This window comes from Equus quagga, chromosome 2 (genome assembly GCF_021613505.1).
Source record: "Equus quagga isolate Etosha38 chromosome 2, UCLA_HA_Equagga_1.0, whole genome shotgun sequence".
Taxonomy (NCBI): Eukaryota; Metazoa; Chordata; class Mammalia; order Perissodactyla; family Equidae; genus Equus; species Equus quagga.
In genome coordinates this window covers 63,900,277-63,924,760 of record NC_060268.1, presented here as the reverse complement: position 1 = coordinate 63,924,760, position 24,484 = coordinate 63,900,277, and the positions used below count along the sequence as shown (strand labels likewise).

At 38.7% G+C, this 24,484-nt stretch overlaps 1 protein-coding gene across 2 annotated transcripts in view; it reads right to left on the bottom strand.

Moving 5' to 3' along the window:
• Positions 1 to 1,952: 1,952 nt before the first annotated feature.
• LOC124232348 (leucine-rich repeat-containing protein 49-like) overlaps positions 1,953 to 24,484 on the bottom strand; it is a 136,219-nt gene continuing 113,687 nt past the window's right edge. For both annotated transcript variants that reach the window (XM_046649303.1, XM_046649311.1), the window contains 2 exons: positions 19,024 to 19,177; positions 1,953 to 2,593 (listed from right to left, as the gene is read on the bottom strand). In XM_046649303.1, coding sequence (XP_046505259.1) covers positions 2,390 to 2,593; positions 19,024 to 19,177 — 358 coding nt within the window. In that variant the 3' untranslated portion in view covers positions 1,953 to 2,389. The remainder of the gene's footprint in view (positions 2,594 to 19,023; positions 19,178 to 24,484) is intronic.

The following is a 24,484-nucleotide window of genomic DNA, read 5'->3' as shown; positions in this document are numbered from 1 at the left end:
AGTAGGGGCAGACAAGAGGGAGCTCAGGTACAAAGGGATGTCAAACTAAGTGACTAAAGCTGGGGCATAAGGCAGTTTGGTTTCAGGAACAAGACAGAAACCCTATTACTAGGCCTGAAACAGATGGTCTAGGTTGAGCCAGCAGCGCCTGGGTAGGCTTGCTGCCAAGTCATTAAGTGATGACCCAGGGTTCCTTAAATTCCCAGAATGACTGGGGAGGGCCAAGAATGCATGTAAATGTGAGGGTCAAGTGCCTCTGGCTTCAGGGATGGGTTAAGGGAGGAGAGGCAGCATTCGAGAAACGAGACAGATTATTTATTAGACAGCCAGGCCATTCACCTGCAAAGCCTAGAGTGAGCAATAATTCCCCACACTCCTGAGTAGTCATAGGTTCTTGCCTTTCCTGTTTACTAGAAGTCCATGAGCAAGATATTCTTGGTTTTTCTCTCAACATCACCCTCAGGGTGAGAACTCATTTCTATACCAAACAAGATATAAACCCCAGGAGAGATCACCCTTTACCAGCCAGATGAGAGATGCTCCGTGTTTCAATATAGAGAGACTGAAGGACCAGCAAGAAAAGCTAATAGCTTTTCCTGTCCTGGGGCACCAATTCTGTGGTTCCACTTGTATCTAGAAGAATTAGCTCCATTTACTGGGCGTTTGCTCTGTCCCAGGCATTATAATAAATGCTTTAAATGTATTATCTCATTTGATCCTCACAACAATCTTATGGGGTAGCTTCTCTTATGAGGAAACTGAGGTTCAGATTGGTTACAAGCTATCCAGCTGGTAGCTTAAGTTCCAAGATGCGAACCCAGGACAGGGTGACTTACAGCGTCACCTTCTTAAATATTATGTTTACCTCCCAAGCTTGAGCACTCTTTCTTGGGGGAGGATGACTAGGAATTCTTAAGGATGTGAGCCCTTCTTAGAACTGCAAAAGTAGCTTACCTAGCTTCCTTCCCAGCATTTCTGTATGACTTTGTTGTCCTATAACTTCATTGTTGTTTTCCCACATCATGGTGGTTCTGCTGACATGAGCTGCTAGGCAAAATCTGAGCAAACTGGAGAAGTCCCATTTATTGACCTGTAAGATCGTTTTTCTGAAGTTGTACCATCTCTAGCTATGGTAATGGGCTCCAACCACCCTCCTCACCAGCATGAACCAGGACAAACCCCTGCTTATATCCTGTTTACCTATTAGATCTTCATATGGAATTAGAAAAATGAGAACCTTTCACTCATGAATTCCTAAATCTTCTGAGGTACAGGGACATATTCCTGCTGGAAAAAAGAGCCTCAGAATAGCTACCAACAGAAGGAAACACCTTTCAGAGAAGACAAGTGATTATAATTTATATTTTATAATTTATAATTTAAAGCAGATGATTTATAACTGCATCTTACATTCACTAAGGATCCTTTAAGACAAAGCACTTTTTTAAAGATTGGCACCTGAGCTAACAACTGTTGCCAATCTTTTTTTTTCCTGCTTTTTTCTCCCCAAAGCCCCCCAGTACATAGTTGTATATTTTAGTTGTGGGTCCTTCTAGTTGTGGCATGTGGGACGCCACCTCAACGTGGCCTGATGAGCAGTGCCATGTCCGTGCCCAGGATCCAAACCAGTGAAACCCTGGGCCACCAAAGCAGAGTGCACAAACTTAACCACTCGGCCACAGGGCCGGCCCCCACACAAAGCATTTTTTCCTGCCCCAGTTTTGACTCATTTTCATATTTTCTGCCCACAGTGACCCCCAGAATCTCCTGCCGTACCCTGAGGAGAACAGCATCCCTGGAAGAGTAGGACCTCTTCTCATGTAAGTGAAGACAAGGGCTCCTATTCAGCTAAGGAGGAACATACAGTAAATACGACAATTCCCACTGGATTAAGGAGGCAAACGCCTTTTTTTAAACTAATTTATTAATAAGTTTATTCTTCATTCATAAAAAAGAACATATTTTTGGCTTTGAAATCATGACATAAAATAAAAAGGCAAACAATTGGAAATTTCCAGCTGAAAGTAGGTAAAAGCAACTCATGCTGAACATGAGCAAACACTGAGTGCTTTGGGCTCCAGCAGGGGCACCAGTCAGAGCAAGAACTGAAAATGCAGTGCTAATGCAAGGCCCAGGCGATCTCTGCAGACTGCTTAGTTCCCAAAGGTGGTCTGGTCAACATATGGAGGAAATTAACCCTCCCTTTCTTGCTCTCTTTCTTTCTTTCCTTCCTAACCTTTACTTATGAGAACAGTAGGCAATAATGGCTTGATGCTAGTCTTTCTAGTTTGTAGGATAGTGTTGTTGTTGTTTTAACATGTTTAACCTACGTATTTTCAACCTTGAAAAACATAAAACTGCTAAAATCAACTGTAACTACAAGTCATTTCTATTTTTGGTCAGTTATCTGCTGCAGGCAAAGCTTCATGTAGGAGCTTTTGTTGCGGATTTCTATGACTGCATCCCTAACAAGCTCAATGAACATTTGTGGCCAAAGCTTCTGCAAAGCCTCATTTTTCATGTTGATCTCTGTGGCTTCCTTCACAAGGTCCTCAATATACATCTTGCAGAATTTCTTTTTTTCCTTTATTTCCTGTTAAAAAAAGAAAAATTTGCATTGAATCATAATTAATCCAAAAGCCAAAGCAACAATCAGCTGAACCAGAGAAACTTGAAATAATCTGTTCTGAGCCCCAACCCTGAGAGCAGGAACACTTTCCTAGACACTTGACACAGAGCTCTGCTTGAGCAAGACAGCAATCAGGAGCTCACTGCTTCCCAGTCCACTCCTACCTCTGTTGGACAGCTCTCTTAGAAAATGTGTTTCTTTATTGGAATCACTGGCTCATAACTACTATTTCTCCCTTGGTAGACTTTCCCCTTACTCAGTTCAGGTAGTTCAGCTCACACAAGTCAACTGAACGCACAGATTCACAGTTTCTAGTGGTAATGTATCACAGTACTGGTACTGACAATCTTAATTGGTATGAGGTCAGTGAAGATCCATATACATACTTTAAACAGCCATACTCTGAACTGATTCTGTGTTTTAGGAAAGCAGGTAGTGATATATTATACTAACTTATGTGGCTTAGACCATTTGGACAAAGTTGGGGGAAGTGTACAAGGAGGAAGAGGAAATATACACAAGTTGGGGACCTGAAACTTGGCTTTTGAAAGAAATAGTGCTCCCATTCAACTTCTGGGTCTGGCAGTCTGCACGTGAAAAATCTGGAGTGCAAACACAACAGGGAAAGTTTTGGGCCCAAGGATATTAGGGCATTGGGCCCCAATTTCATCCCAGGGGCTGAGACAAGGCCATTTTGTTTTAATGCAAGGATTCAACATTAATTTTGCTTATTGATACTTTTGGGGACTATAAAGGCATGATGCTGGAAAGTGTTATAATATGGAAAAATCAATGCAATAGATAAGATAATCAGAATTACAAGGGAAAAAGTCTCCATCAATGAAGGAGGAAAGAAATAATAAATGTCAATGAGACAATAGGTTTAATTACTTTGAAAAGATCTATTGAAACCTCCAATTCAAATCAAAATACCAAAATAATTTCAAGATGAATTAAAGAGTTAAATTTAAAATATCAATGGATATTGCCATTAAAATTACACTTATGAAGATCTGCAATAACAAGGAAAATACACTATAATGTTAATGGAAAAGGAAAAATACAAAATGAAATTTTAATAGAGGTTGGGTTATACAAGTGTATGTATTTGTCAAAACTTAGCAATTGTACACCTAAAATTTATATTTCATTGTATATAAATTTTACCTAAAAAGAAGAAACGTTATCAAATAACAAATACTGAATTATTTAGGGAGAAGCATGCTAATATCTGCAATTACTCTGAAATGAATTTAAAAAATAAGGTGCACTGTTGACGGATAGAGGATGGGCAGACGCACAGATATGTGACAAAGCAAGTACACTGTATAGTACAATGTTAATAGTAGGATCCAGGTTTGGGTGTATGGGTGTTTCCTGTAAAATTCTTTCAACTTTGCTGAACGTTTCAAATTTTCATTAAAAAGTTAGAAAAAATACATAGAAAATTATTGAAGAAAATATACTGAAGTGTCATTAAGACTGTCTTTGGGTTATGAGACCATGAGTGCTTTTTCCTCCTTTATCTATTTCTCTTCCTTTTCCAAATTTTTACAATTTTTAAAACAATAAAATATGTTTTAGGTTCCTGATCAATTAATGTAAGTCAATGATGAGTCCCAACTGTCCTAACTTTCCCTAACAGAGGCATATTTTGAAAATTTTCTTATGACATGTAAGATTTCTCTAAATAATCATTCACCATTCAGGAGTCAACATGCTGATTTGATTTAGTTCATGTACTAAAAACAACAGGTCATGGGTTGACCTATCATAAAAATATGTACAGATTTTGATGGGCGATGAATAACAAATGGTTCCAGCTGGCTACTCCACCAATGAGCCTCACTTCTCTAACTCTGAAATATAGTCTGGGACTTAGTCACCCACACTAAGTTAGCTTGTCGATGAGAACAGCATTTAGCTGCTCCCTTTGAACACTCAGTAAATCTGGGCTACCCAGGGACTACCCGGAAGAAAGACAAGTGTGACTCACCAGAGATCAATAACTAAAACGAGCAATATTTTACAACGAGCAATGCATTTCTACAAGTAGAAGGCACAGAGCATATTTAGTGAAGGTCTCTCTGCAGATTTTTAAGTTTCTTAAAACATGATTTTGAGTTAAAAGAAGGAGTTCTTGTCAAGATGGTGCTGTGAGCAGACGTTGAACTTGCCTCCTCCCACAAACACAACCAGGTTACAACAATTTTAGGAAGAATCACCCTGGATTGAAAACTGAAAACTGGATAAAAAGAACCCCCACAACAAGGGACAGTCCTAACGAAAGCAGAAGAGGCAGTAACTCTGGCCAGAGAGGAGAAAAGCCACCTTTGGGAGCAGCAGAGCTTCTCAGTTGGCCAGGTGGGAGCCAACCTAAGGTACACAGCCCTCCCTGGAGGAGTGAGGTATGGAGTTGGGGCAATACTGCTATAACCATCCTTCGGACTCAGCCCAAATGGGGGGGCGGTCTTACTGTCTGGCTTTGCTGGCTATTAACTGCAGCGAGGACACCCCAGAAAAGCTATCGGACGAAAGCCGAAAAGATCCGGGTCTTAAAGGGGCCAGTCACTCATTGCAGCAACCTAAAATCACCAGAGAGAAGGCTGACTGTCCTTTGGTGAAACGAGACTCACCTGGTGGGCTCTGGGGGCATCTTGGTGAGAGGAGGATCCTCTCCGGAGACTGAGACATTGGTGGGGGCCATTGTTTTGAGCTGGTCCAGGCGTGCTGATATGGACACAGGTGGGGGCCATTGAGGTGCGTCCCTTGGGCTGTTAGCCCAGGGGTCTGCCACACCCACTAGAGCACAGATTTAATCCAGTTCAGCCAGGGCAGGCAACCCACCCTAGGGACTGGCCCCACCTAACAGCAAGCCCTCAGGCTACTTTTCAGCCTGCATTGACTGAGTGCCTTGATCCTCTACAGGCAGGCAAAGGTGTCTGCCTCTGTGGGGCAGGGCTTGTGTGAGGACCAGGTGAACTGTGGGGAGCATTGGGGCAGAGGTGGGGGCCTCTGCAGTGTGGTGGTGGGGTACGCTCCAGGGGGTTGAGAAGTGTGCACGGACCAGGACTGTGCTGACAGTGTATGCGGTCCAGAGGGGGGTGAGGCTTATCAGCAGCAGAAGACTTGTGTTTCACAAATAGCCATAAAAAGGATCAGCCCCACCTTCCAAAGCCTGAAACAACTCAGTGCCTCCATGCCAAGGGCTAGCCCTACTCAGCTGCACTCCTAAGAGAACTGACATCAGCCTTGTTGGCCTCAGGCCTATCACAACTGTACGCCCCTGAGCCTAGCAACCAGCTATACTGGGTACCAACCCAATTAAGAGGACAATTGCAATAAGAGTGTGCTAATAGGTGGGACCAAGATGGCAGAGTGAGTGGTCTTCTTTGTCTCTCCCCTGACGAATCTACAACTAATTGGACATTCACTGATTAACAAAGGATATCCAGATAGCATCTCAAGATGCCTAAGAGTCTCTACATCGGAAGGTGGATGGACTTCCCCCCAAGAGGAGGTGGAAATAGGTGAAAACTCTCCGACCCCCGACCCCCAACCCCCGGACAGCTTAGTTCCTGCAGGAGGCTCTCTTCCAGTGGACTCCCCCATAGCATTGCCACATACCAAGGGCAGGAGTGTGCACTCACCAGCGGAGCGGCGGTGGAAACAGGTGACAACAGCCCTACTCAAGCCCCCCGTGATTACACCTAAGCCCAAGGGGAATCCCCAGGGTCCCGCACCCACCGGCAGGGAAGGACTCCACTCACCATTAGCAGGGAGGCCCACCCAGAAGCCAGAACAAAGGGAAGCTCCCGGCAGGTGGATTCCCTGGCATGGCACCAGACCGCAAGCTGCTGCTGGGCCCACGGTCTCTGGCGCACGGGTTGGTGTAGGGGGCGCCCAGACTTCCTGTGGATGTGCTTGGGGACAGGGTTGGAGCTCCAATACCCGGCTCTGCAGCCCGGGGGGACACTCCAGGGTCCCGCACCACCCCCAGCAGGGAGGGCCTCTGCTCACCATTGGCAGGGATGCCCCACCCAGCATTCGGAATACCAAGAAGCTCCCTAGAGCAGAATTTCCCACAAGGCAGCAGCCTACAAGCCACCGCCACTCTGGCCGTGTCCCAGACGAGGCATGGGGCTCCCAGAGATCCCGTGAGAGTGGAATGGGGCAGAGTGGAGCTCCAGTGAAACGGCTACATAGCCCAGGGGGGAACTCCAGGTTCCTACAGCAGCCTCAGCGAAAGCCTCTGCACAGCACTAGTGGAGAGGTCCTGACTGGGAATCGCAAGGCGGGAAGGCCCTGGGGCAAAAGTAGCACAGCTGGGTGAGCTAACGACAGACTGCAGAAGATACCCATAGCTCTGCTGGGACCTATAGTGGACAAGTGTGATCTTGTGGGCTATGTTAGGGACAAAGCGGCGATTATATATGATCCTGCTCCTGGCTGCTGGGAAAGCCCACAACACCACTGCAGACCACAAGGAGGGAGCGCGTCTAAGTGGGCTGCAACAGTAGGCACCAGCAGCCTGAGGCCCCCTTGCGATTGCCCCCACAACCGATGAGGGACCCCACAGGACCACTGTGACTACGAGGAGGGGTCCAGGTCCAGTCAGTAACAGCTGACAGAGTTCCTGGTTGGTGCAGTCTAAACAGCTGCCCCCCTCAACACCCGTCGCAACAAGTGGAAGCAGCGACTAAACTCTATCTCTATGCGGAGGCACAAATCCACGCCATCAAGCAGTATGAAAAAATATATTAAATCTCCAGAACAGAAGGAAAATGATAAGGACCCAGAAAAGAATCCCAAAGACAATGAAATCTATAACCAAAATGACGATGATTTCAAAACTGCCATTATTAAAAAACTCAACGAGTTAAAAGAGAGTTCAGATAGACAACTCAATGAGTTCAGGAGCTATGTCACAAAAGAGCTTGACACTATAAAGAAGAACCAATTAGAAATACTGGAGATGAAGAACACAATGGAGGAGACTAAGAAAAATTTGGACTCTCTGAACAGTAGGGTCGATAATATGGAGGACAGAATTAGCAATTTGGAGGATAGGAATATAGAAATGCTGCAGACAGAGGAGGAGAGAGAACTAAGACTAAAAAGAAATGAAGAAACTCTCCGAGAATTATCTCACTCAATTAGGAGATGCAACATAAGGACTATAGGTATACCAGAGGGAGAAGAGAAGAAGGGGGCAGAAGGCCTGTTCAAAGAAATAATAGCTGAGAACTTTCCAAACTTGGGAAGAGAGATGGAACTTCATGTGACAGAAGCCAATAGATCTCCAAACTTTATTAACGCAAGAAGACCAACCCCAAGGCATATAGTAGTGAAACTAGCAAAAGTCAACGACAAAGAGAAAATACTAAGGGCAGCCAGGCAGAAGAAAATAACTTACCAAGGAAACCCCATAAGGCTATCAGCAGATTTCTCAGGAGGGACCTTTCAGGCTAGAAGAGATTGGAATGAAATATTCAAAATTCTGAAGGACAAAAACCTGCAGCCAAGAATACTCTACCCAGCGAAAATATCCTTCAAATATGATGGAGAAATAAAAACTTTCCCAGATAAACAAAAGTTAAGGGAGTTCATCGCCACAAAACCTCCTCTTCAAGAAATGCTCAGGAAGAACCACATTCCTGAAAAATCAAAAAAAGGAAAGGGGTTACAAAATCCAGAACAAAGGAGATAAGCAGAAGGACAATAACACAAAGTAACAGCTCTCCATCAGGACAAAATGCAAAAGAACCAGAAAACAAGTGATAAAATGGCAACAGTAGGCCCCCACGTTTCAATAATCACTCTAAATGTGAATGGATTGAACTCTCCAATCAAAAGGCACAGAGTGGCAGGATGGATCAAAGAACAAGATCCAACAATATGCTGCCTCCAGGAAACACACCTCAGCCCCAAAGACAAACACAGACTCAAAGTGAAGGGATGGAAGACAATACTCCAAGCTAATAATGAACAACAGAAAGCAGGTGTTGCCATACTTATATCAAAGTAGACTTCAAAGCAAAACAGATAAAGAAAGACAAACAGGGGCAGTATATAACGATAAAAGGGACGCTCCACCAAGATGACATAACACTTATAAACATATACGCACCTAACACAGGAGCACCAAAATTCGTAAAGAAACTATTAATAAAAATAAAAGGAGACATCAACAGCAATACAATAATAGTAGGGGACCTCAACACCCCGTTAAAACCAATGGACAGATCATCCAGACAGAAAATCAACAAGGAAATTATAGAATTAAATGAACAATTAGACCAGATGGACTTAATAGATATATATAGGACACTTCATCCAAAAACAGCAGGTTACACATTCTTCTCAAGCGCGCATGGAACATTCTCAAGGATAGACCATATCTTGGCAAACAAAGCAAGCATCAATGAGTTCAAGAGGGTTGAAATAATATCAAGCATCTTTTCTAATCATAATGCTATGAAACTAGAAATCAACTACAAGAGTAAAGCTGGGAAAGGGCCAAAAATGTGGAGACTAAACAACATGCTACTGAACAAACAATGGATTATTGAAGAAATTAAAGAAGAAATCAAACATTATCTGGAGACAAATGAAAATGAAAACACACCGTACCAAATGATCTGGGATGCAGCAAAGGCAGTCCTAAGAGGGAAATTCATTGCAATACAGGCTTACCTCAATAAGCAAGAAAAATCTTACATAAACAACCTCAAACAACACCTAACAGAATTAGAAAAAGAAGAACAAACAAAGCCCAAAGCCAGTAGAAGGAGGGAAATAATAAAAATTAGAGCAGAAATAAATGATATTGAAACAAAAAAGACAGTAGAAAGGATCAATGAAACAAAGAGTTGGTTCTTCGAAAAAATTAACAAAATCGACAAACCCTTAGCCAGACTCACTAAAAAAAAAAGAGAGAAGTCTCAAATAAATAAAATTAGAAATGAGAGAGGAGAAATCACAACAGATACTGAAGAAATACAAAGGATCATAAGAGAATACTATGAAAAACTATATGCCAACAAATTGAACAACCTAGAAGAAATGGATAAATTCCTAGACTCATACAACCTACCCAAACTGAATCAGGAAGAAATAGAGAATCTGAATAGACCAATCACAAGTAAAGAAGTAGAAACAGTAATCAAAAACCTCCCCAAAAATAAGAGTCCAGGACCAGACGGCTTCTCTGGAGAATTCTACCAAACATTCAAAGAAGATTTAATACCTATCCTTCTCAAACTATTCCAGAAAATAGAGGAAGATGGAGCACTCCCTAATACATTCTATGAAGCCAACATCACCCTGATCCCCAAACCTGAAAAGGACAACAGAAAGAAGGAAAACTACAGGCCAATATCACTGATGAACATAGATGCAAAAATCCTCAACAAAATTTTGGCAAACCGAATACAGCAATACATCAGAAAGATTATACACCATGATCAAGTGGGATTTATACCAGGGACACAGGGATGGTTCAACATCCACAAGTCAATCAACGTGATTCACTACACTAACAAAATGAGAAACAAAAACCACATGATCATCTCAATAGATGCAGAGAAAGCATTCGACAAGATCCAACATCCATTTATGATAAAAACCCTCAATAAAATGGGTATAGAATGAAAGTACCTAAACATAATAAAGGCCATATATGACAAACCCACAGCCAACATCATACTCAACGGACAAAAACTGAAACCCATCCCTCTCAGAACAGGAACAAGACAAGGGTGCCCACTTTCACCACTCTTATTCAACATAGTACTGGAGGTTTTGGCCAGAGGAATTCGGCAGGAAAAAGAAATAAAAGGAATCCAAATAGGCAACAAAGAAGTAAAACTCTTGCTGTTTGCAGACGACATGATCTTATATATATAGAAAACCCCAAAGAATCCATAGAAAAACTATTAGAAACAATCAACAACTACAGCAAAGTTGCAGAGTATAAAATCAACATACATAAATCAGTAGCATTTCTATATGCTAACAATGAACTAAAAGAAAAAGATCTCAAGAACTCAATCCCATTCACGATCGCAACAAAAAGAATAAAATACCTTGGGATAAATTTAACCAAGGAAGTGAAAGATCTATACAACGAAAACTACAAGACTTCCTTGAAAGAAATCGACGACGACATAAAGAGATGGAAAGACATTCCATGCACATGGATTGGAAGAATAAACATAGTTAAAATGTCCATACTACCTAAAGCAATCTACAGATTCAACGCTATCCCAATCAGAATTCCAATGTCATTCTTTACAGAAATTGAACAAAGAATCCTAAAATTCATATGGGGCAACAAAAGACCCCGAATTGCTAAAGCAATCCTGAGAAAGAAGAACAAAGCTGGAGGCATCACAATCCCTGACTTCAAAACATACTACAAAGCTACAGTAATCAAAACAGCATGGTACTGGTACAAAAACAGATGCACAGATCAATGGAACAGAATTGAAAGCCCAGAAATAAAACCACACATCTATGGGCAGCTAATCTTTGACAAAGGAGCTGAGGGCTTACAATGGAGGAAAGAAAGTCTCTTCAACAAATGGTGCTGGGAAAACTGGACAGCCACATGTAAAAGAATGAAAATCAACCATTCTTTTTCAACATTCACTAAAATAAACTCAAAATGGATCAAAGACCTAAAGATTAGGCCTGAAACAATAAGTCTTCTAGAAGAGAATATCGGCTGTACATTCTTTGATATCAGCTTCAAAAGAATCTTTTCGGACACCATAACCCCTCACATGAGGGAAACAATAGAAAGAATAAACAAATGGGACTTCATCAGACTAAAGAGCTTCTTCAAGGCAAGGGAAAACAGGATTGAAACGAAGAAACAGCCCACTAATTGGGAAAAAATATTCACAAGTTATTTATCTGACAAAGGGTTAATCTCCATAATATACAAAGAACTCACACAACTCAACAATAAAAAATCAAACAACCCAATTACAAAATGGGCAGGGGACATGAACAGACATTTCTCCAAAGAAGATATACGGATGCTCATCATCACTAATCATCAGGGAAATGCAAATCAAAACTACACTACAATACCACCTTACACCTGTTAGAATGGCAAAAATATCCAAAACCAAGAGTGACAAATGTTGGAGAGGCTGTGGAGAAAAGGGAACCCTCATACACTGTTGGTGGGAATGCATACTGGTGCAGCCACTATGGAAAACAGTATGGAGATTCCTCAAAAAGTTAAGAATAGAAATACCTTATGACCCAGCCATCCCACTACAGGGTATCTATCCTAAGAACCTGAAATCAGCAATTCCAAAAGTTCCATGCATCCCTATGTTCATCACAGCATTATTCACAATAGCCAAGTCATGGAACCAACCTAAGTGCCCAGCAACTGATGACTGGATAAAGAAGATGTGGTATATACATACAATGGAATACTACTCAGCCATAAAAAAGGACAAAGTTGTCCCATTCACAACAACATGGATGGACCTTGAGGGTATTATGTTGAGTGAAATAAGCCAGACAGAGAAAGACGAACTCTGTATGACTCCACTCACAGGTGGTAGTTAACATATGGACAAAGAGAACTGATTGGTGGTTGCCAGGGGAAAGGGGGGGATGGGGGGAGGGCACTAGGGGTGAAGTGGTGTACCTACAACATGACTAATAATGATATACAACTGTAATTTCACAAGGATGTTAACTTTCATAACCTTAATAAAAAAAAAAAGAAAAAGGTAAAGTTCTAGCAGTAAGACTGGAAAAAACCCATATAGTAATTTAGGAATAAGAAAAATTTAAAAAATATTTTAAATGATTTATTTTGTTAAGTAATTTATACAGAATACAAATTAAAATAAACTTTTCTTAATTGTTATAATGCAATTTTGGTGCTTTAAAATTTCCTGCTACGGTTTCTTCCATTACTTCTTTATAAACATGTTGATACAGAAATGTATCTGCTATAATAACCCTTAATTTAGTAACTGTTTGAAAGCATTTTTACTTCTTCATTTATTCTTTCCTCCAAGCCAATTACTCTACATCTCAGTGCATATGCTCTGAGACTCCTCAGGTGTCAGCCAGGACGACTCTGCCTGTCCGGAATGACTGTTAAGGAGCACGTTAGACATACCTCCTGCCCTAACCCGTCAAGGAGTTGCTGCTCTGTGAATAATGCTTTTTCCATTCTCGAATGCTTTCATACATTTACATTTTTCTATTCCACAATATCCCTGTGGAGTTCATAAAGCAAGTATTTTCAAGTTAATCCTGATGAAATGGACTCTATATAATATTGTTTATATTATTTCATTGAACTCAAACTGTGTTGTCATGAAGATGGTTTGGAAAAAAAAGTAGGTCAAAGGTGGGATCTGTGATAGAGCAATTTTAACTATAATGGTACTGGTATTGGGATTTAATCCATATCTCTATTTTACAAATGGGAAACTAAAGCCAATAGAGGTTGAGAGACTTTCTCAGGATTAGACATCAACTACTAATACTTATGCAGACAAAAGTCTAATCTAGTTCCTTAAGAACTTGCAGTCTAGTTAGAGGTGGCCTACACATATGAAAAACTAAATAAAAAAATTAAACAGTAGATAAATACTGAATGAAATATTTAGACAGCAAATATAATCAGTGTTCAGAGAAGAGAGAACCCTTGCACTGGAGTGGTCAAGAAGACTTCCGGAAGCAGAATGACAGACTGTGGAAGAGCCCAAGGCCAGGAATGAGGAGGTCTGAGCTCCAGAGGCAGCTCAGTCAGTGCCTCACCGCGTGATCCTGAGCAGTTCCCCTGAGTTTCCAGTTTTCCTCATATGTCTAAGAACAGGATTAGATTTTTTAAAGTCCTTTTCAGCTCTCTGATTCTACATCCATCTTAAATGTTTTTTAGAGTGAGTCAGGAAAATGGACAGACAATTACCAAGCAACAGAATTCTACATGTCGTGTATAATTACACATGTCATACATATAATGAAAGGGCCTGCTTACCCTGATTTGTGAGGAACTCACTTCAACTAATTCCCTCAACGACTCAGGACGTCCGGAAGAGAGAGATCGAGCACTTGGTGCTGCAGTGATTTAAATGTTTTCAAGTGGGGAGCATAGTATACGGGGAAGAATGCTGGGCTGAGTCAGGACACAGTGATGAACAGGGCAAGGTCTTTCAGGTAATAAGTGGTGGAATGCAAATCCAACTCTTTTTCTAGTGTTCTTTCCAAAATATGATGTGGCTTCAGATTCCTCTTTTCTCTTTGATGTTTCTCAAACCAGGAGGCCACATTCCCTGTCTTTACTTCTTCATTGCTCATTTACTGCTCAAACCACTTTAATCAAGACTCTGCTTATATGACTCCACTGAAACTAATTCTGTTAAAAAAAACCCCAAAAACCAATGACTTTGATTGCCAAATTTATCAAAATTTTTTTCTTTTTAGTTTGTGTCCTTGGGGTGTTAGAAAATCATAGCCTACTCAACCATGGTCATAAAGGTTTTCACCTATTTTTTAAATGAGAGCTTTAAAGTTTTTCATACTTGGGTTTTTATTTGATCTGGAAATAATTTTTGTTGTATGGTGTGAAGTAGGGGTTCAATATGTATTTCTGATGTGATATTCCATTCCCTCAGCACCATTTAGTCTGTCTGCACTAGTCCACAATATCTGCTTTCTGTGTAAAGTTTCCCCATATCCATGGGATACTTCTGGCTCTCTATTTTGTCCATGGGTCTATCTGTCTATTTGTGTAGTACTGTAATTACTATGCTTTGTAATAACACTTGATATCTGGAAAGGCAAGTTCTATCACTTTCACTCTTGTGTATTTTAGGTCCTTTGCTCTATCAGGTAACTTTTAGGATCAACCGGTGAAGTTCCACAAATAACACTGTGCAAATTTTGATTAGAACAGCCTTATCTTTATGGATGGATTTAGGAAGAATTGACATCTTTACCATGTAGAAAGTTTCTGTCCATGAACATAAACTATTTTTCAGTTCCTCTTCAATGTCTTTCAATAAAATTCTGAATTTTATTGAAACCTCCATAAAGGGCTTATACATATTTTATTATTCATTCCTGCAGTGTTTGTTGTTATGGTAAATGGTATATTATTTAAAAATTGTTTTTGAATAGGTAATACAACCTATATTCAATTGCTGACTCCTTTTCTTACTGATTTCTAAAAGCTCTTTATAATTTAGGGAGATCAGATGCAAACTGTTTCTTTCAATTTGTCATTTGTCTTTACTTATTTTATTCTCCTGGAGGTCTTTTTCATCCCAATACTACACGTTAACTTTCCATGGTTTCTTACAGAATTTTAATGCTTTCATTATGAACTTCAAAATCTCTGACCCATTTAGAATTTATGCTGGTATAAGAGATATAATGTCTGAATCCAGCTTTTTTCCTCAGTTCCCTAATTATTCCCAAATCACTTAATGGATAGCTCACCTGAGTGGTTTGAGATTATTCTTTATAACAAATTCTCTTTTGTATTTGGATGTATACTTGACTTTTCCATTCTATTCCATTAGACTATCTCCTCATGATCATCCTGTTTTAATTGATAAGATTTTATAATATGCCTTAATATCTAGTAGTGCTAGTCTTCGCTTCATGGTTCCCTTTTTCAGAGTTTTTACAGCTATTTATGTTTATTTTCCCACATGTACTGTAGGATCGACTTGTTTAAAAAAACTTCAATGGAAAATTTTTGGTATTTTTATTGGGATCATATTAAATTTTTAAATAAACTTAAGGAAAACTGACCTATTTTGCTTTAGATCCTTCTTATCCAAAACATGGTAGATTTTTCTATTTGTATAAATCTTTTGTGTGCTTCATTAATGTTTTAAAGGTTACTTCATACATCTTGCATATTAATTAGCTTAGTACTAAGTATTTTATTTTTTTTGGGTTGCTACTGTGAGTTGAATCTTTTCTTCCATTATGTTTTCTTTTTGGTTGCTATCTATATATGGAAGCTGTTGGTTTCTGCTCCATTACTGAATTTTCTTACGGCTTTTTACAGTTTCTCAATTAATTCTCTTGGGATTCACAGGTATTCAACAATGCTGTCTGTAAATAGTGTAAATAGTAAGTTTAACCCCTTCTTTGCAAGTTACCACTGATTTCTTTCCCTTGTCTAATTGTATTGCCTGTATTGATAAATAATAATGGTGATATTGGACACCCTTGTCTTGGTACTGACTTCACAGATGCATTAGTGTTCTCTTGCTATGCAACAAACTACTTCAAACTTGGCAGCTTAAAACAACACACATCTATTATCTCACAGTTTCCATGCAACAGGAGTCCACACGTGGCTCAGCTGGAAGCTCTGCTCAGGACTTCACAAGGCTGCAGGCAAGGTGTTGGCTAGGCTACGTTCTTTTCTGAAGCTTGGGGGGGGTCTTCTTCTAGGCTCAGGTGTTGTTGGCAGAATTCATTTCCTTGCAGTTATAGGATTGGAGTCCACTTTTCTTCCTGGCTGTCAGCAGGGGGCTACTCTGTAGAAGCTTCTTTTGGTTCTTTGCCATGTGACCCTCTCAGAATATGGTGGCTTCCTTCTTTAAGGCCAGTAGGAGAATCTCTCAGGGAAATGTTGAATCTTTTTTTAAAGGACTTTCCTGATTAGGTCAGGCTTACCCAGGATAACCTTTTCATTAACTCAAAGTCAACTGATTACGGATCTTAATTGTATCCACAAAATCTCTTTTACCTTTGCCACATTTCATTGGTTAGAAGCAAGTCACAGGTTTTACTTGCACTTAGGGGAGGGGATTATACAACAGTGTGGATGACAGGGAGTGAGAATCATGGAGGTCATCTTAATCAGAATTCTGCCTACCACTAATGCTAATGTTTCTAGAGTTTCCTCATCACGCATCATGTTTATTATCCAATTTCTGTTTATCCTACTTAGTGAGTTAAAAAAATTTTAGAATGAGCATTGAATTGTGTGAAATGCCTTTTCAACGTCTATAGGAATAATCACAATTTTGCACCTTAGATTTATTAATTTACTAATTTGAATCTTCCTTGCATTCTTAGAATAAACTGCCCTTGACTGTAATGTTTGTTACTCATTCAATGTTCTGCTGTATTCTGCTTGATAACAGTTTTAAAAGATTTTTGCATCATCAATATTCTTAGGTATCTGGTCTGGCTTTTCTTTTTCTGTGCAATCCTGGCAGGTTTTGGAATCAGTGTTATGCTGTCCGTCCTGAAAAAATGTAAAAGTTTTCCTTCTTTTTCAATACACTTGAACAATTTAAAAATCATTGGAATTGTCTGTTCCTTAAAGAGTTGGTAGATTTCTCTATGGAACTCTTCTTATTTTGCATGAAGCTCTTTGGACATTTTTCTAAATGTCTCTTGTAGAAATTGTATTAATTTTTGACTCACAGAACCAACTGCTTTAGGAAGAGGACTCATACTCTTGCCAGGTTGGCTTTCCTTTTCCTCTTTTGGCAACTTCAGGAAGCCCCAATTAGCCAAAGATGACGTTCAATCTCTTTCACACAGCCCTCTTACTACCTTCCAGTCTCTTCTTTTAACACCATCCATCTCAGTCTCAGTACTTCAACAACACTGAACTGCGTATAGTTCCTGGGCCTCTTCTTATCTGTTTTATACTGCCACACCCTTTATTCACACTGTGCTATTTTCCAGAATTGCCCTTTGTCATATATTTATTTTATCCTTTAAGACTTACATCAGGAAGCTTCTTCTCTAGAAAGCCTCCCTTGACCTGAGTTAGCTATCCCTCCTCTACTCTCGATATACTGACTTATAATTATCCCTGTGTGTGTCTATCTCCTCCATCAGAATGTGAGATCCATAAGGATGAGGACAGTGACTTCTTATAGTCCAAGTATGTGTGTGATAGGTACTTAATCCATGATTTTTGAATGAGTGGAAGTATGAACGTAGAGAAGATTAAGATGAGACAGAGAATTAGCTGACAAAGTATTTGAAGAGTTTTCATAAGAAAGAGACTTGTCCTCTTTTCTATATAAAGTGGTACTAGAGTCATTAAATGAAAGTTATTAGCTTAATATGTAAGAATCTTTTCACAGTTGGAGTTATTCAGTGATATAAAGGTACCTCACGAAGCAGTGGCCTTTCTTGTCCTAGAAGAATTTAAAGCAGAGTCTGAACATCTTTTAGGATGCTATAAAAAATATTGTTGCATTGAGTTTTCAAGTGATTTTCACGCTGTAATCCTTAGAGCCCTATGGGTTCCAAAGAGATGCTTCAGGATTAAGGGTGAAGTGAGGGGAAAGGACAAGAAGAGAAGATCCAGTCAGATGAAGCTCTGAACCCTCTACTTTCCCTCTACAACAACAGCAGCTCTGCTCTTTTGCTTTGTTTTGACATACTGGATTTTCATGCTACAATATGGTTTGAATAAAGAGCCCCACCACTGTTAAAACATTTGAAAACCACTTGCCTGGCCATTTCACTTCTCTCTCTCTCTCTCTCTCTCTCTCTCTCTATATATATATATATAGCCTGTGTGGGTTACATGAATATATATGGCCATTTCACTTCTCTATATATGTAACCTGTGTGGGTTATAAATATATAAATAACTCACAGTGCCTTGCACACAAGTCACAGATGCTGAATCAATGCTGCCTGCTCTGTCTTGCTCATTTGCCCTTCAGCCTCCTCAAAGTCTCTTATAGAATCTTAGCGTTCTATTGATAATTAGATGACCTGTTTCTTTAGCTTCCTTATGAGCTCCATCAAGGCAGGCAGTGCATGCTTTTCTTCTTTGTAGCTCCCGCAGCACCCTAACATTGCATTCCCCCAATAAACCTCTGAACACATAAAGAAATAAAGAATTGATTCCAGCTTTTCTGACTAAGTAGCTACAGTAGAAACAGAACAGATCAAAATTATATTACCTGATTAAGAATACAGAACTTAATGGTGTAGGAGGAATGAAAGAAGTGAATTAAAACATCAAGGACTCAGGCAAAGAGAACAGAAATGGGGGTTCTGTTGCATCCTCTGCCAGGCTAGCATGGGTTAGTTAAGCCCTCTCAGCAAGCCTATAACCCTTTTCTTAATTCGGGGAGCTCAGGACCCTTAGGCCTACTTTGGTCTAGATTTTTGGTACAGATGTCTTTTGAACATTTTTTTCTGCTAAAATAAAGACATTGGAACTATGAGCTCTACTTCTTCCTAAAGCCTTCGTGCCCACTGCCCTCAGCTTTGTACATAAGGCTGGCTAACATTCCAGAACAAGTTTATCTTAACTGATTAAGGGAGAATTGTACAACTGCCAAGTCCCAAGCCACATGGGATATATGCAGGCACTGGGTTCCAAAGATCAATGGTAGCTTTACCTCTAACTTTTCATTATAAAAGTCTCTTGTGGTATAATTAAGTGTAGCACGATTTGTGTTTTCTCCTACAAGTCTTTTGCTATCATTATTTTCTTCACTGACAATACCAGGTTTTTTCCCTTTGGTTTCTAGCAGATACCGGAACTGCTTCTTCCTGTAGAAAGACAGTAAAGAGATTTAGAGAGTTTCTTATCAGATTTATTAAAATATGTCTATTTTTGTTGACTTTATAGGGGAGCATATGCTCTTTTCAATATTTGTTTACGAGTTTGAGTTTATCATTTTTTGAGTCAGTTCAATATCTCAATCTTTCTACTAATGAAGCTATTCAACCCAGATTCTTTTGATTCATAACTACCAATCATCAACGTAAATCTCTCAAGCATTTTTAAAGTGAAAAAATTCTACCTTAAAAAAATAATCAACATAAAAATAAAATAATCACAGAGCACAAAACAACTCTATTAAAGATGTAGTTGGCCAAACTTTCAAAATCTTCATATCTCATAAATCATACAAATAGTTCATAATTCCATTATGCAGCTCAGTAGTATTACTCATAGGTAGAAAATGGGATGGGATACTGGTTTAAGTATAGGCAAAAACAAAACAAACAAAAACCCAAATACCTCCAACTGTTAGCATATCAGGGCAAGATCCCAGTAGGAGATAAGCAATGAAAAAGGAAGCCTCATTTGATGATGAAGAACATAAGTAGTGCTCCTTGCATCCCTTACAGACCCTTCAGCCTCGAATTGCAGAGGACTGCAACTCATCCTCCAGGACGGTCGCATTCTGGCTTCCACCACTAGGGTGTCTCTACATGAAGTGATGTGACTACTTTACTGTGAACTGTGAACTGAAGACTGGGAGCAGAAGAGGAATATATCTTTTAAAATATCTTCCTTTTCCCAATTTAAAAGTATAACACAATCGTTTTAGAAATTTTAAGTACAAATTTTGAAAAGCATGAATAGATAAAAATCATTGATAAAGTATACCTCATAAATCTATATAAATCTATAACACTGTTTACATTTGATATATTTCTTTCCAGACTTTTTCTATGAATTTTTGTAAAAAGCTGAGATTAGAAAATTAATAATTTTAATGAATAAATAAAACTCAATTGTGATGTAGATCACAATTTACCTAATCGATCTTTTTGATTGGATCTTTAAGTAGTATAATTTTTTCACTTTTATAAAGAAAGAAATAACATATAGATCTTACCTGCACTTATTTTCTGTATTGATTTTTTAATTACAAAAGCAATGTACACATATATTTTATATTACTTTTATTAGTCTTTTCAAATAATCACCTTTTCATTAATTCTGTTTATAATGTCATTATTTCTTTAACTTTCTTCAGGATATTTTGCTGTTCTTTTTCTAACTTTAGATAAACGTTTAGCTCATTCATTTGCAGCCTCTATTCTTTCCTAATATACCTATTTCAAGGCTAAAATGTTTCCATTTAGCACCACTATAACTTGATCCTACGAGTTTTGAAATGTGCTATTTTTATATTTCAGTTCAAGGTAGTTTCAAATTTCCATTATGAAATTGTCTTTAACCTGTGGGTTATTTAGAAATGTTTCTTAATTTTCCTGGCTAACATTTTGTAATTGAATTAAAGCTTTTAATTGCATTTTGAACAGAGAACATGGTCCAAGTAAATCTTTTGGAATCTGTTGATGTTTGCTTTATGGATAGTATCTGGTCAATGTTTATAAATATTCCATGTAGACTTGAAAAGGATGTACATTCTACAGTTGTTGGGGGTAATGTTCTCTAAATATTCATTATGTCAAATTTGTTAATCATATTGTTTAAATATTTTATATCTTTTTTTCTATTAATCACTCAGAGGTATATTGAAACTTCCCACTGTAATTGTGGATTTGTAGTGCTGTCAATTTTTGCCTTATAAGTTTTTAAGGCTATGCTAATAGGTGCATACCAATTAAATTAGCAAATTTATTTTTATATTTCTGGCAAACTGAACCTATTATCATTTCGAAATGATCCTCTTTATTTCTAGTATTGCTTTTAATCTTAGTCTATTTAGTCCTACAGTTTTTATTTTGATTAGTATTGATGTTGTCTTTTTCCATATTGTAACCTTATATTTTAGATGTGTCTCTTGTAACAAATATAGTTGAACTTCATTTCTTTTAACTTTTTATTGAGATTATGATAGTTTACAACTTTGTGAAATTTCAGTTGTGCATTATTGTTTGTCAGTCATGTTGTAGGTGCATCGCTTCACCCTTTGTGTCTACCTCATCCCCCCTTTCCCCTGGTAACCACTAATATGTTCTCTTTGTCTACATGTTTAACTTCCACATATGAGTGGAGTCATACAGAAACTGTCTTTCTCTATCTGGCTTATTTCACTTAACATAATACTCTCAAGGTCCATCCATGTTGTCATGAATGGGATGATTTTATCCTTTTTCTATGGCTGAGTAGTATTCCATTGTATATATACCATATCTTCTTTATCCAATCATCAGTTGATGGGCATTTAGGTTGCTTCCACGTCTTGGCTATTGTAAATAATGCTGCAATGATCATAGGGGTGCATGGGACTTTTGGAATTGCTGATTTCAGGTTCTTAGGATAGATACCCAGTAGTGGGATGGCTGGATCATATGGTATTTCTATTTTGAATTTTTTGAGGAATCTCCATACTGTTTTCCATAGTGGCTGCACCAGTTTGCATTCCCACCAGCAGTGTATGATATGAACGTCATTTTCTTATTCAGTCTGACAATCTTTGGCTTTTAACCAGAACAATTAGAACATTTACATTTTATCATTGAGGTAGATTGATTATATTGATGGTCATAATTAATGGCTCCCTTGACTCCATGTCCCTGACAATGTGATTTTGAAGTTAGGTAACGTCTACTTCCAAGTCCCTTAAATATTACCCTGCGACTTGCTTTGACTAACAATGTGGGAAATGATGGTGTATCAGTTCTTACCCTAGTTCTCAAGAGGCCTTGCATGTTTCTGCTCTCTCTTCAAATCTTGCCTCTGCCATGAAAACAAGCCCAGGCAGATTTCTGGAGTATAAGAGACCATGTGGAGCAGAGACAAGTTGTGTCTTCCTAGACCAGCCTATAGCCGGCAAACCCCCAAACAAGTGAGAGAGTCCAGGTCAGATCAGCAGAGCAGCCTACCCAACCCACAGGCGACTGCAGATACATGAGGGCCCCAGATGAGGGAAGAAGAACCACCCAGCTGATCTGTAGACTCAGGAGGGAAAAGACTTCTTGTTTGAAGCCACTGAGTTTTGGTACAAACATAATTGCTGATACAGCAGTATCTAGCTTAAATCTGACATTTTATTTTCATTCTATTTGATCCACATGTTCTATGTTTCTTCTTCTCTTTGTCTTCTCCCTATCCTCTCCCTAACCCTCCCCACTGCTCCCACTTACTAGCTTGAACGCTATATACTCTATTATTCTTTGGTTACCGCAGACATTACAGCATGCATTCTTAACTTACTAACATCTAAACTTAATTACTGTATCTCCATCCCAGACAATACAAGGACCTAGATTACCATGTCTCCATTCACCCCTTCCCAACCCCAACCCCCTACTGTTGGAGTGTATTCTAATTCTATATTTTTAAATCCCACAGCACATTATTAATGTTACTTTATACAGTCAATGTTTATTAAGATTTAGTCCACAAATTTATCCCACTTTCCTTGCTCTTTAGCTCTTCTTGCATGTCAGACTTTCTGGGATCACTTTCCCTCCGCCATAATTACAGGCTTTATAATTTCTTTTAGTGCAGGAATACTATGGGAAATCTCTTAGGCTTTGTTTTTATTATTTTGTTTTAAAATGTTTTTATTTCAACTTCATTCTTAAAAGATATTTTTGCTCTGTATAGAATTCTAGGTTGGCAATTGATTTCCTTCATTATATTGAATATATCATTCATTGTCCTGTCTTCTGGCTCCCCATACTGCTGTTATAAGGTCAATTGTTGATGTGCACTCTTTTGAAGATAACCTCTCTTTTCCTGGTTGTTCAAAAATTTTTCACTTATAGCTGGTATTCTATAGTTTCACTGTAATGTGAGTAGGTATGTATTTCTTTTTATTTATCAAATTTGGAATTGATTGACCTTAATGTGTAGATTAGTGTATTTCACCAGTTCTGAAAAATTCTTAGCCATTATCTCTTTAAATATTGTCTCTATCCCATGCTCTCTATTGTGTCTTTTTGGAACTCCAATCAAGTTTCTAACTTACTCCAGCTCCAAAATTTCTTAATTGTTTTTCTATATGTTCTTCTTTTCTCTTTGTGCTGCACTCTACAAAATTTTCTCTAGACTATCTCCCAGTTTATTGATTCTCTTTTCAACTGTGTCTAATTGGCTATTAAATTTCTTAATTAAGTTTTAATTTTGCTTATTATATTTTTCATCTATAGAACTTCCTTTGGTTTCCTTTCAGATCTGCTGGATCACTTTTTTAAATGTCCTGTTTTCTCCAGATATTTTCAACTTTGTCTTTTATATCATGAAATATACTAGGCATAGTCATTTTATAATCTATGTGTGATAATGCCAAAATCCAAAATATTCATAGGTCTGTTTCTATAGTCTATTTTTTTGCTTCTAGTTCTTACATATGGTGCCTTATTTTTCTGTGTGATGGTTTTGTTTTGTTTTGTTTCTTCATTGTGTGCTGGTCATTGTCCTTAAAACTTATCCATGGGATTCTCTGAGATAGGATGAAAGCAACCTCCTCCAGAGAGGAGCTGCATTTTCTTTTCCCAGGTATCTAGAGATAGTACTGTCTAAACTTTGATATTATTTTAAACTATCCAAATATTATGAATTCAGGCTGCAAATCTATATGAAAACTGGTTTTTGGTTACAACTTCTTAGAGACCACTTTACCCCTTTTCTGCTCATATGAAGGCAACACTCCCTAGAAAATCCTGAGAGTGGGGAGAAAGGGTAGATTTATTTCTGACACACTCTTACTCTCATTGTGTAGCCATAGGTGATCTAGCTTAACCTTGGGAAGATCTCAATTTATATTCGCCACTTTAGATGTTGTCTTGGGCTTTGATTCCTATCCTTCCTTCTTTACAGCTGGCAAACCAAAATTTACGTTTCCTTGAAATGCCTTCAGGTCAAACACAGTCTTTGTGCCCACCTTACTTCTCAATGTTCTAATTTTCCCATAGATCTTGGCATAGTAATTATGTTATACCTTGTCAGCTCTTCGACATGTTTATACAGTTTTTATTTTATCTGGCATTTTTAGTTGTTTTTAATGCCAGCGATGGTCAAAACAATCTAACTCACTGTTTTCAGAATAAGAAGTCCAATACATTCTCAATGAAAAGTTTCAAATTGTACAGACACACAGAGTAAAACTTGAAAACTGCTCTTCAACTACACCACCACCACTCCTA